Consider the following 12578-nt stretch of genomic DNA (forward strand, 5'->3'; position numbering starts at 1 on the left):
GCTGCAATGGGCAAAAAATACATGACTCCAACACTTCAAAATTGCTCCCTCGTCTTGAATACTTACACATCCAATAGCAGAGGATATTTCTTAGATTTATCGAAATGCGGAGGCAAGATCATCTGATACCAAAATTCTAAACAAACAGAAAGATTAATTAGTGAGTGAAGAACAATTATTAGTGCAAGATTTTGTTCCTTATCTCTGTCAGTGATGAGTCATGTCTAGAATTTAACAATATGTTAAATGAGAATAGAAAAAGAAAGTGAACTGCTTGGATTCAGCATATTTTTAAAATATAAAAACATCTTTCAGGCTGAAATACTACTTAATGTTAGAACAATAAAGTTGTTTCTAATGTATCTATTAAATACATTGGTGCCTCATAAAATAAAAGTGCATCTTAGGATTTCTAATGTTTTGTTTTTATGATTCTGTTCTTTGGCATCTGATGTACTTATCTAGTTTGTTTATGGCTTATGTTCTAAGTTTTCCTCCAAAATGTTTTCCTCTTCTTGAATTTCCTTGAAGCTGTTTAGGATTTTTAGTTGGCCCCAACTCTATTTTAAAATTCTGATTTAATAACATTTTTGTAATTCTTATCGCCATCCCAGACCGCAGAGCTGTGTTCCCATTTTCAGCTCTGTGTTTCACAGAATGAAATCGGGTTTACATGGAGCAAACTGTTGTGCACATTCTGTATGATCTTCCACGGGTCTGTTTGATCCTCTGCGCTTGATTTAACATCAGTTTAATAAAATTCGTCTCTAAATAATGAGTCAGTTTCCTTTGCTTCTAAATTAAAGATGAGTTATACTAATAAACCTTTAAAAAAGAGAGTTTTCCCACATTTTAATAAGATTGTTTCCAGCTCCAGTAGATTTAACTGTAGGCAAAAGAAAAAGAATTCCTTATTTCTAGAGCTATTTCTTCTTAACATTTACCTTCCTTTTTGTCTTTTGTTTTTCTTTGTTACAATTATTTTACTTAAAGAGAAAAGAAAGATTTAGGAGTAAAATATATACATAGGTTTGTCTTCAATTTGTATTTTGCTGGTTATTGTTATGCCTTCTGATTAAATGTGCTTGTTAAGAACAAAAATTTGTTTCTATTATAATTTCAATAGAATGTCAAAATATCAGGTGACCATGATGTTTTTAATGAACATGCCAAATCCACAATTTGATCTCTGCTTTGTTTGACTTAGCACTATTTGATCAGAAGGCATTTTAGTTGCACTGCTTTGAAGATGCATGCTCTTTTTTTGGGGGGGGGGGTGTCTTTTACTCCCATAGTCCCGCCTTCCCTGCTTCCCCCCTCCCTGACTCCCTTCATACCCTTCTTTCTGCAGTTTGAATGGTTATAACCAACTGGACTCCCTAGCAAGTTATCCATCTTATCATGTGGGCTTCCCTGACCCTAAAACCTTCAGAGGTCCTCATTGTTTACCAACTGAAATAGATGTCACATCTCAGTATTCAATGGCCCCTGCACCAGGTTTTCAATGTTGGCTCTGGAAAACTCTAACGTCTTGCCACTGGGCTCAAGGGCCAGCAGCACTGGCACCACCTAGAAGCTTACTACACACACCCTGGGAATCCAGCCCCAGCCTGACCTTTTGGGTCACAATGTGCATGTTAACCAGGTCCCAGGTGACTCACATGCACAATCTCTTTGAGTGGTACTGCTCTAAGCTGTTCTTCTGAAAAACTCTACTCTTTCCAGTGCTGTTCCTGACATTTACTATTAGATGCATTGAATAATTTCTATTCTCCTAAATTAAAAAAATATCTAAAATAAATAAATACTAATGGGTTCCTCCCTCCCCTATAAGCTATTACCCCTTACTGGAAAAAAACAAATAAAAACAAACAAAGAAATAAATAAGATTTTTTAGTTGAAGGAACCCACTGCTTTTAGTGGTCTCTGAATATAATTTGTGATCAGGCTGCCAGACCAGGGACTCAACTAACTATGGGAAGAGAAGAGGGTTAGGAAAAATTCAACATTTCTCTCCAGAGACTGACACTAATTTATGGCCAACATTTTTAATTTTTTTATGCAATCATCTCAGATAATTTTGATCTCTCTGGGTTAAAGGTAAAATATATTAGAATATCATTAAGTTAAATGCACAATTAGTACTTACTAGTAAAATACTGGAGTTCCTAGTGGGATAAAACTAAACTAGCAATAGTGTATTTTCTCCAAATACCTTTCCTCTTGACAGAACAAATTTTACCTAGAATGGTACTATATTTTAAGACAAAAGAATGTGACAGAATATTTCATGAAAAATAGGCTTCTAAATTAGATTTATATATAATATAAAATGCATACTTTCAGATCAAATGATCACATATGTTATAGCTTATTTGTTTTTTTCATGACAAGTACTATTCCAGGAGGAATTTAACTTACTTGTTTCATTCAAAATAATAAAGTCCAGTTTTTTTGAGGGCATTTGGATATTCTGCAGCATTTTATCCAAAGCCGAATTGTCTTCCAGGACTCTCAGTTCTAAACAAATACAGGAGACAGCAGTAATTCATTACAGTGTGATGAATTTGGCTTCTGCAATGCAGTAATGAGCAAACACAAAATTCACTGATGGGACTAAACATACTTCAGGTTCTAAGCCTTGTATTCGAGATATTGTCAAGACACTCTAAAGCCAAGGAAAATCACACAATGCTATGCACTTGCATTATTTACATGCACCTTCCTGAAAGCAAATAAAGGAAAAAAATGAGAAAATACCTGTATCATTTGAGCTGCGATGCAGGGTATAGAGGGGCAGACCAGGGCCTGTTAACATAATCAGGGAAAAATATGTTTTAGATGAGTATTAAAAAAAACAACAGTATATTATGTCTTTTCAAAAATATCATTTGTTACCATTTAACTTTGATGGAACATATACTTAATATCATTATGGATAAGAAGCTTAAGAAATGTTAGTTGTTTTTCCTTTTTTTTTTCCCCTAAAATAATTACACTTTGAGTGTAAGAAATATTACTGGGAAGGCACAGGGTTTAGTAGAATGAAGTGGGAAATGAACCTCGGCCCTGCTAGGTGCCTTGGGCACCTTCTCATCTCTGAGCCCAGTTTCCTCATCGGCGAGGTGAAGTGCAGCTGCCATCCTTCCCCAACTCTGTATCTGTGATCCCAGATGACCACACAGCCCTGCCCTGCCTCAGTCGGGGAGCCCTGGCGCCGGCCTCCGGGGAGGGGCGGGTTTCCCCTGCTGCTCCCACTCCGGAGTCCCCGAGCCAGGCGGCACATCTGCACGGTGCCTGACTTGGATAAGCGATTCCTTTCTGGCATGCAAAAGTGTTTTTCTCACAAGCCCATATCGTCACTATTTATCCCAACTGTGGTAGTTGCAGAGTGGAAGGTAATGTATAGAAAAGCTATTTTGTGAGCAATTTAATTTTGATGCATTTGGGTGATAATATTAATTTCTACACTTGATTGGAACCGCAGCGCAGGCACTATACAGACCTGGGTTTGAATCCTGGCTTACTTGCTGTGTGACTTAGGAAGACATATCTATGTTTTAGTGTCCTCCACATATAAAATGAAGATAATAATCTCTACTTTATAGAGCTTTCTTAAAGATTATAAAGCTTTTAATGCAGTGCCTAGTATAAAAACACATGCCCCAAAAAACAATGTCTAAAAGCAGCCATAGTAAAGAACTGTAAAGGAACATAACAATTAAGAAGAAAGATTCAGATAACTGGTTTTAAAAACTTTTTTTTTCTTTTGCTATTGTCAGTTCTTTTTTAGAATATCCAGAGTCTTTCTCTCATTTTGAGAAGTAACCTAGGGCAGTGTTTCAAAGGGAGGGCTTGGGAGGCAGAGGCCTGTGTTTGAGTCCTATTGTGCCTGTAACTAGCTGTGTGACCTGCATAAGTCACTTTGCCTCTCCCTGCTCTGGGTCCTCCATTCATAATAAATAATAGCAACAGAAGATAGAGCAGTGGCATGTTGAGTGACAGGCATCAGCCACATACATCGTCTCATTTAAAGGGACAAGTGCATAAAATAATAATTTAAAACCCCAAAATATGTATTTAAGGAGGAAGTGCTCCTGTTATGCATAAGGGCTGTGTGTGTGTGTGTGTGTGTGTGTGTGCGCGCGCGCGCATGCGTCCATATGTATGTTCAGTCTAAAGCAAGCTATGCAAGTCTTTCAGGTAGAAGGGGAAGAAAAGGTAGTTTAAACTCACCACTTAAATGTGAGTAGAGAGAAGAGGACTTAAGTGATTTCAAGAGCTCCTCAAGTTCAAAAGGAAAGGAGGGAGCTGCTTCAGATGGACAGACGAGGGAGTTAGCGCGACTACTGCCCCCCTCCCAGGCAGCTCAGACTCACCTGAACATCTCAGCTGATAATACTTTGCCTCCTTACTAAATGACACAGAATAGTATTGACACCTTTCTGGATGCAGCTCACAACTAACACATGTCACTTTTGTGTAGTCATTAAGTTGGATTCTGCAAAACCAACAGTGGAAATTAAGTACTTGATGAAAGGATAAATGAAAGGAAGGAATTGAATAATGCCATATTCTAGTTTCAAAGATAGCAGAATGCCAGAGCAATCCTCAAAATGCTTTCTTTTTTTGTGAAATATATACATTGAATTAATAATAACCTCAAACCTCCTATTGTTTGGAAGTATGACAAAACATCTAATAATGCCATTCTCTTTTGTTGACATGCAGATTGATTTATGAAGGTATAAAAGTGCTCAAGAGCAATCCCAGTTTACTATTAGTTAGGACAAGGCAAAAAACCAAAAAAAAGTACAGAAATTGTTTATCAGCTAAAAAGACTCAAGTCAACAATGTGACAGAGAGCTCTTACTTATAAAGATTTCTTCCTCCTGGCATTCCTTTATATTCATTACTAATGTAGTATCTAGAAGGAAAACAAATGAAATACACATTAATTATGATTTTTTGAAAAGTTGGGTACATGCTACTGAACTGCAACACGAAGCCCAGTGTGCACACAATGCATGGTCTCCTGTCATTGCTCCCCTGCCCCTTACCGCCCCCCCAAGAAGCCATTTTTCTCCATCATCTTTACATAGAAGAGATTTTCTATATGTTAATAGAAATCATGCATTTTTTTAACAGACTGAAATATATGAAACCAGAGAGTTCTTCCTTAATTAAAGTGACAAGTAAAAGCTCAAAAGAAGCTTTTTGTAAGAAAAATATAACTGGACAACTAGCCTGAAATCAAGACCCCATTTATCAATCCTGTTTTCTGTATTTTCTGTCTTATAACATAAGCTACCAGATGGCAGGAGCCCCATCTTTCTGAGAGCGGCAGAGCCACTTCTAAAGAGGGTCTTCAAAAACTACTTCGGGCAGTGGCAGAATTTCTCTGTGGTGAGACCAATAAAGGATCATAAAAGTGCCCAAGATTCTAATGAAAAATAACACTCTCTTTCCCACTAACTCATCTGTGGCGGTTGACAGCTTCTGCAAAGCTTTCCATTTTCCAAAGAGTAAGGCCGAGACATGGACAGATAAAACTGCCTTTCCAAGCCTTTCAAAAAATCCGTGCCAGCTGAAATTTTACAAAATGCCCGATTGCTAGTTCAGTGTTCCACGACGTTCAAGTAAAAGAGGCTTCAGCTCTTGTAATGTAAAGCAGGTAAGAGCAAGAGGTAGAGCTGCTTGGTGGCATGGTATCAAATCTGCTAAGCATATGTGAAAATCATTAAGGCTTCCGTATGTTAAAAAGAAAAAAGTATTGAACACATTCCAAAGAGACTACTCTTCATTTGTAGGAGATTTTTCCCTCCTTCTGGGCAACGAGGGCATGATTATGACAAGCAGGTTTATATCCCGTAGATTATTAGGATGCTCACAGATAATCGCTGGTAAGAGCTTCTATCCCGATGACTTCCCAAGCTCCTTTTGTAATAAATGTGCAGGCCTGACAGGGTTTTAAAAAAGGTATTTATTAGACTTTCCTTCTAATCAAAGTTAAGTGGAAGATTAAATCATTTATATCAGACATTCAAATAACCTCAGGCTTTCTTGTTGGGACTCCCCAGCCCATTCCACCTTACTACATATACCAGTGAGGAATCTGAATCAGTCTGATTGTTCGCACACATTGATCAACTTTACTAAATGATTTCCACTTCAAGTTAGTTTCAAAAAAAAAAAAAAAAGGTCAACTTGAAATAAATTATGTAAGAATACTCACGTCTTTATCTATCTGGGAATGGCAAATGTGTTTGTAACCCTCTTCATTGCTCATGATCTTGTAGAAGCTGTTACCATCAGAGGTAAAATGAGGTTCTGAAGGCTTGAACTAGAAAATTGTAGATAACAAAAAAAAGCATTAAAGCACATTAGTCTCATCTCAGTACCAACTTTAGTTTTAGAAAGTCCTCCCTAACACCTATGCTCAAAAATGCATGCTTCATTTACTTGCTGAATGAAACTAGAGTATCTGAAAAGGAAAATCCTCTCTCTATAAAATGTGCACAAAAAGATCAAACTCATAGGTAAATTCTGCGAGGAGTAAACAAGAGAATGCACATAAAGTGGCTTATAGAGAACACTCAGTAAATAGAAGTGGCTACTGTTCTTTGGGGCACCTTCTCTCTGTGGAGGATAACTATGACTTCTGCCTCTACGTGCCTGGAAAATAACATTAACCTTTCAGTTTCAATGAGTAAATTTCCTCAATGTCTCTAATGTGCTTTCTTGAAACAGATGTTATTTTTGACTATCTCAGGTTGGAGGTGGTTTGGAATTTGGGGGCATTTTTCTTTCCTGTTTTTTAACACATAATTTCTTCTTGAAAGTCAGAGTTAGGCAGTATTTAACCATTTCTGGACCAGATACCATAAGGAATGTCTGTTGTATATTTCATACAGAAACATTTATATAGTTATTTTTATTGTAAGCCTTTTCATTGTGTTAAGCATGGTCAATAATTTACAAAAAAAAAAAAAAATTGCATAGAACTATAGACCAAAATTTCCATTTGTTTACAGTTCAATAAAAGATAGTACTCAGAGCATAACGCAGTTTAAGTAGAAGAGCGTCTACCCCAGCCTGAAAGGAATATATTGCTTTATGATTTCGATTTCCTAGCTACATTTGAGAGCAGGTAGGAGATGGTCTTTTAAAATTGTTGGTACACTTCACCCTCGATGTTTCCTCTCTCATCAGCTCCCATTTTGGGAAAGAAGAAAAATGCTTCCCTCTTCTATTTAGTGATTTAAAGCGAATTCATTTATGGAGCAAGCTGAGGCGTGCGGTACACTTGGTGTTCTCATTACAGAGCTCCGAAACACATTCCCCTCTCTAGACCTGTGTTCACAGCCTTATCTTTTTAATACATTTCCCTGTTTCCCCTGGATGGAGTTGTGCCTAGTAGAAATGTGTGAAAAGTGGCATCTGTCTGGTTAAATACAGAGAGGAAAAAACATATTTTTTTCAAAGAGTCGTGAGGAAGTGTAGCATGTCTCTTGCCATGGAGGAAACCACTTTTCATGTTGGCAAACCTCTCCCCTCTGCCCAATCAATGCCTGAAGAAAAAGGACGTGTGAATGCTGCCGGAGCTCCGAGCCCAGCTGGACGGGGTCGTCTTCCTGGACTGGGGGCCTTACCTCTATGACCCAGGAGAAGTGAAATCTTTACTTTTTTTTTTTTTTTTTTGAGTCACTTTGTTTCCCTTGAAAAAGGGGCTTAATAGAAGTGGTCATAAAAATGAGGTGAGATTGATTCCTCATCTTCTATGCGAGTTGTCGTGGTGGCTGGAGTTCTTTCATCAGCTGGATTCATCGCATGGTCTTGTAGCAATGTGGTTGGTTCTTCTGTGCATTATGTACTTAACGCAGTAGGATCGAGAAGCAGAAGTCTCTGAGGGTCACCGTGCTTTCCTGGATAAAGCTCCGCATGCATCTGGCTGCCTAATAAAGTGTGAGCCCACATCAGTATGATTTCCTCCTAAGAAAGGTACACAGTGAGCGTGGTAGGGTGGCTGCCAAGTGGCCGCAGGTTGCAGTCACATGTCCATAGGCATTTGTGCAGGCTGGGGACAGAAACCGTGTTTTCTGCCTTTAACGCACATAACTTCAAAGATGAGGTCAACAAGCACATTCAATATCTTGGCCAATGTTCAGCAGTGGTTGCTTTTTAACTTGCTGGGAGCTACAACTTGCCCAGAGTATGTGTTTTGTTTTGTCTGCTCTGCTCTTGATTTTCCACGTGTTCCCTTACTTTTTCCAACTGCTTATGTTATATGTTCTCCATAGAAAGATATCTCTACAGGGAGCATTTAAATATTTTGAGAACTAGGTCAATTAATATTGCTATTAATAACAAGTCATGCAGAGCCCAAGTTTGGAGTAGCTACATATTAAATAGCTGAGTAGCTGACCCATCATCCATAAAATCCTGTTAAGTCTTAATTCTTACCCTTCCAACCCAGCCGGTAGTACTCTTTTCAATGTGCTGCCATGCCTAGGAATGAAAAAATTCAATGATAGCATTTCAGAGAGAAGTAGATGATAAAATCGATTCTTTAGCCATAACTTGTGGTAATATAAACAAAATTATAATTGTAATAAAATACTTGAAAAGTACCCATTCGTGTATTTTTCTTTATGTTAATATTTTTCATGTAATTACATTATAGATCATTTACCTATCTTGCTTAGGAGCTCTGTCCCAGGTCCATACCCACACACTGTCCAGGAAGTTCCTCTGGCATTTTAAATCCAACATGCTCAGAACAGAAGAGAATTTCCTTCTCTTTCCTCCATCCCACCAGCCTGTTCTACTCCTTCATGCTTCTCCTCGTTAGTGGCACCTATTCACCCAAGCCAGAGACCTGGAGGTCATTCTAGATGCCTGCACTTTCCCCAGTCCCCTCCCCTCGGCCCCCGTGGCTTAGTTCGTTGATTTCTCTGCCCATCTCCACCGATACCACCTTTGTTCGTGTCCTCGCACATTTCCCTTGGTCCGCTGCCACCACGTCCTTGTTGGAGATCTGGCTGCTATTCCCTCCTTCCGGTCTACTCTCCACCCTGCCTAGTCCCCGGCTGACCTCAGGTAGCAACAGACAGTTCTATCTCATTATGATTCTCTCCTTAAAACCTTCAAACAGCTCCCCACGTCTCACCAGGTAAGTCCATACTCCTGGAATGGCATCTGAGACTTCACCGGGGCCTCTAGCCACTGTCCCCCCACTGTGTTTCCCCCAACTCACAGTCCCTGCATGTCCCAAGCCCTTGCACAGCCCTGTACTCCTGGGGGCCTCTAGCCCTTATCTGCCCAGCACCCTCGACCTATTCCAGGCTGCTCCATAGCTCTCCATGTCATCTCCTTGCCCCACATGCCTGTCTCCAGTAGGGCGGATCACCTTCTTTCACCCCACATTCCCTCTGTACCTTGATTAAGCCCTTTCATGGCACAACCCTGACATTATGGAGATTTGATTGGCAGGAAGCAAAGAGCTGGGTTCTGCAGTTTGAGTTCTGGCTGTGTCCTACGACCTGAACAAACTCCCTAAACTTGTCAACCCTCAGTCTCCACAGTGCCTAGAGTACTGTAAATTTTAAATAAATGGCAGCTGTTGGGAATTATTTTCATAATGGCATTCCCTACTAGAACAGAAACATTTTGGGGACAGGCATGCTGTCTAACTCATTTTTTTAATATCCATAGCTTAGCATAGAGCTTGGAACATAATAGGCATTCAAGGTTTGTTGCATAAATAAATGAAGAAGTGAATCAAGATACGAGGAGCTCAAGCTCTCTGAGGCTCGAATCTGCCCTGTGCCCAGCCAGGACGGGAGCAGGGAAAGGTGATGTGTAGGCACAGGGCCGGTGACCAGAAAAGGAGGCTTGTAAAGGTGTCCTTGGCATATACCAGCAAATCTCTCTATCCCTCCTGAGGCTGCTGGCTCCCAAGAGGGCTGTAACTTCAATCCCTAACTCTGGCTGGCCTTGTGGTTTCCTGGCTAGAAACACCCCCACATCTCAAAGTTAGAGTAACACGGAATTGGCCTCAGTGTTGGCAACCTCTCAGACTGGTACTTACCTACAGCTGTTTCCTGCTTAAAGATAGTCACAGAAATGGTAATGGATGTGTGGCCTCTTGATTTTTCCTTCTTTTGACATGTACTCAGACCATCATCCCCCACCCCATACATGTTCTCTATGCAAACATGGTTCCTTGACCTTGCAGCTGCTGGTCCTCTTTGATTTTCTAAATGTGGACATTGGATTCTATCTCCTGGGTTTCCAGTCACCGTCTCTCTCCTTCCCAAGGGACAGTGTCCATAACTACAACAGCGTGAGTAGGGAGTGAGGGTGGAACCTCACTCCCAACCTTTACTGTCCCTGACTTTACAGAGCCCTCCAATCACATGTTGCTTTAGAAGCAGAACATCCCCATTCAATCTCACCACTAAGCAATTCCATCTTCCACTGGACTTATCATAGTCACAAATATCCATGACCGAATAGTTCTGAATCCTCCTGAGCCACTGCAGAGAAATCCTTTCTGGTGCTACCCATGTCACATCACACAAGTAGTGATCCCTGGAAAGAAGGGAGAAGGGAAGGAAGGAGGGAAGGAAGGAAGGAAGGAAGGAAGGAAGGAAGGAAGGAAGGAAGGAAGGAAGGAAGGAAGGAAGGAAGGAAGGAAGGAAGGAGAGCGAGAGAGAGAGAGAGAGAGAGAATATTAATTAATATGACTTGCCAGGCCTTGGTAAAAACAGACATTTTACTCAGTGAAAAGAAATCCATCTTAATGTGAAATAGAATTTTAAATGGTTAATAAAACCATTTAATACCATAATAGTTTACCTTTCTTAAAGTTCAAAGTACAATTTAATTTTGAATGGAAATTAAAATATATCCATCAGGAAAAGCAGCACTGACACCCTAGGGTGGCTTAGCATACGTGACTCAAACCATGTGCTCAGGATTTATCAATCCTCCACTCAGCCTTTGCAGGTGCCAGGGAGTCAAGGGTGATGTTTTCCCATCTCCTTTCTCCTGTCTTAAGGGAAAGCACAATGAGGACGTGGACACTGGCTGGCTGAAATGTGAGTATTTCCGGTAATTTGACGTGCTTCTCCAGAAAATTCTTCGTATTAGGGTGAAATTACAGCTGACCTTTTTCTCAACTTCACTTTCAAATGGGTAAAAAAAAAATTGACTCACACCTCCACAACTTTGAAAATCAAAGAATTATATTCTAAAAAGACACCTTCTCAAGAGTCAAAACATGAACCAAGTGAAGAAATTGAGAAACCCTGTGGTATTTTAACATAAATTTATATAAATAGAGATATTTCTGGCAGTGTATCCTCCTCCAACACATACCTTTAAAATTTTTTGGAACCACCTTCTGATTTATAGTGAAATGCACGGAATTCACAATTCACTTTTCTGCTAGCCTCCCCAGCATTACTTGCTCCGGATAGTTTGGTTTTTTGTTCCCCCACCCTCTTCCCCCAGGGTGATTTTGGACAACTGTTCATAAATCACTCCTCTCTCCCGTGTCTGAGCAAGGCCTGGCTCCTTTTCTCAGAGTCTGTTCATCCCCCTCTTCCCACCTGGTCCGATAGCCACACCTTCCCCCTCGACCCCCCAATGCTCTAACAGGCTCCCCTTGCTCGTCCCTTCTGGCCAGGGGCTGCCCCTCCTTGTGTCACTGCTCTCCTTGCTTGACTTTGAGCTTTTTGAGGCAGGGCCCACATTCACAGAGTGTCCCCAGAACCCAGCAGAATGCCTGGCTCAAAACAGACACTCACTACATTTCTGTGGAATGAAGCCCTGAAGAAAAGGAAAAAAATCCTCTCTTGGCTTTCATGGCTTACATAGCTCTGTCCTTCCGCAGGATCCATAGGTCAACTCCTGTCTCCACTCCCTTCACAGATGCTTACTAGGAAGACAAATATTTACTGAGCACTCGGGATGTGTCAGGTGCTGGATAAAGCACTTTAAACCCCTCACGGTTTTATTATCCCCCCGTTTACAGCTGGGGACACTTAATGTGTTATGTGCCCAGTGATGCCTGGGCCTCCACGCTGTCCCCACTGCAGGGCACAGGTACTGAAAGAAGAACAAACCCCTTCTCCCAGCCGCAGAGCGCCACATTTCCACAAATAGGGCCTCCTTCCACGTAGCCCTTTTTCACGCTTCGTAAGAGACTGACACCATCTAGTCTGGGTGGCCGGTGTTCTCATGAACACCCCGTGAGGTGTCCCGGCTGCCCCCTCTTTATTCAACCTTGTCCTCAGTCTAGAATGACTGCCGTGCTCCAACATCTTTAGGTCTTAGCTTAAATGTCCCCTGTCCACGATGTCTTCTTGGAAACCCCCTCCTTCTGCACTCTCCCCCCGTGCCTGGCGCTCATGGGTCCGAGGCTGCCAGGCTGCAGGGTCCGAGAGCGCGAATGCCTCTTTGCGTGCCCGGGAGCCAGCGTGCCTCACCTGGCCTGACTCTCCTGCATGTGTGCAATGCAGAAGCCTTGAATGAGAAAACAGAAAGGTGAATAAATCTTACCCAGGACAGGT

At 41.0% G+C, this 12578-nt stretch overlaps 1 protein-coding gene across 4 annotated transcripts in view; it reads right to left on the reverse strand.

Moving 5' to 3' along the window:
- Nucleotides 1–12578, reverse strand: part of DPP4 (dipeptidyl peptidase 4) — an 83533-nt gene that overhangs the window by 22329 nt on the left and 48626 nt on the right. For all 4 annotated transcript variants that reach the window (XM_020288496.2, XM_012735717.3, XM_076005603.1 and 1 more), the window contains exons 11-19: nucleotides 10458–10593; nucleotides 8464–8508; nucleotides 6236–6343; nucleotides 5892–5959; nucleotides 4874–4927; nucleotides 4380–4501; nucleotides 2761–2808; nucleotides 2422–2520; nucleotides 67–136 (exon numbers count right to left, since the gene is read on the reverse strand). In XM_020288496.2, coding sequence (XP_020144085.2) covers nucleotides 67–136; nucleotides 2422–2520; nucleotides 2761–2808; nucleotides 4380–4501; nucleotides 4874–4927; nucleotides 5892–5959; nucleotides 6236–6343; nucleotides 8464–8508; nucleotides 10458–10593 — 750 coding nt within the window. The remainder of the gene's footprint in view (nucleotides 1–66; nucleotides 137–2421; nucleotides 2521–2760; nucleotides 2809–4379; nucleotides 4502–4873; nucleotides 4928–5891; nucleotides 5960–6235; nucleotides 6344–8463; nucleotides 8509–10457; nucleotides 10594–12578) is intronic.

The sequence above is a fragment of the Microcebus murinus genome, chromosome 8 (genome assembly GCF_040939455.1).
Source record: "Microcebus murinus isolate Inina chromosome 8, M.murinus_Inina_mat1.0, whole genome shotgun sequence".
Lineage (NCBI taxonomy): Eukaryota > Metazoa > Chordata > Mammalia > Primates > Cheirogaleidae > Microcebus > Microcebus murinus.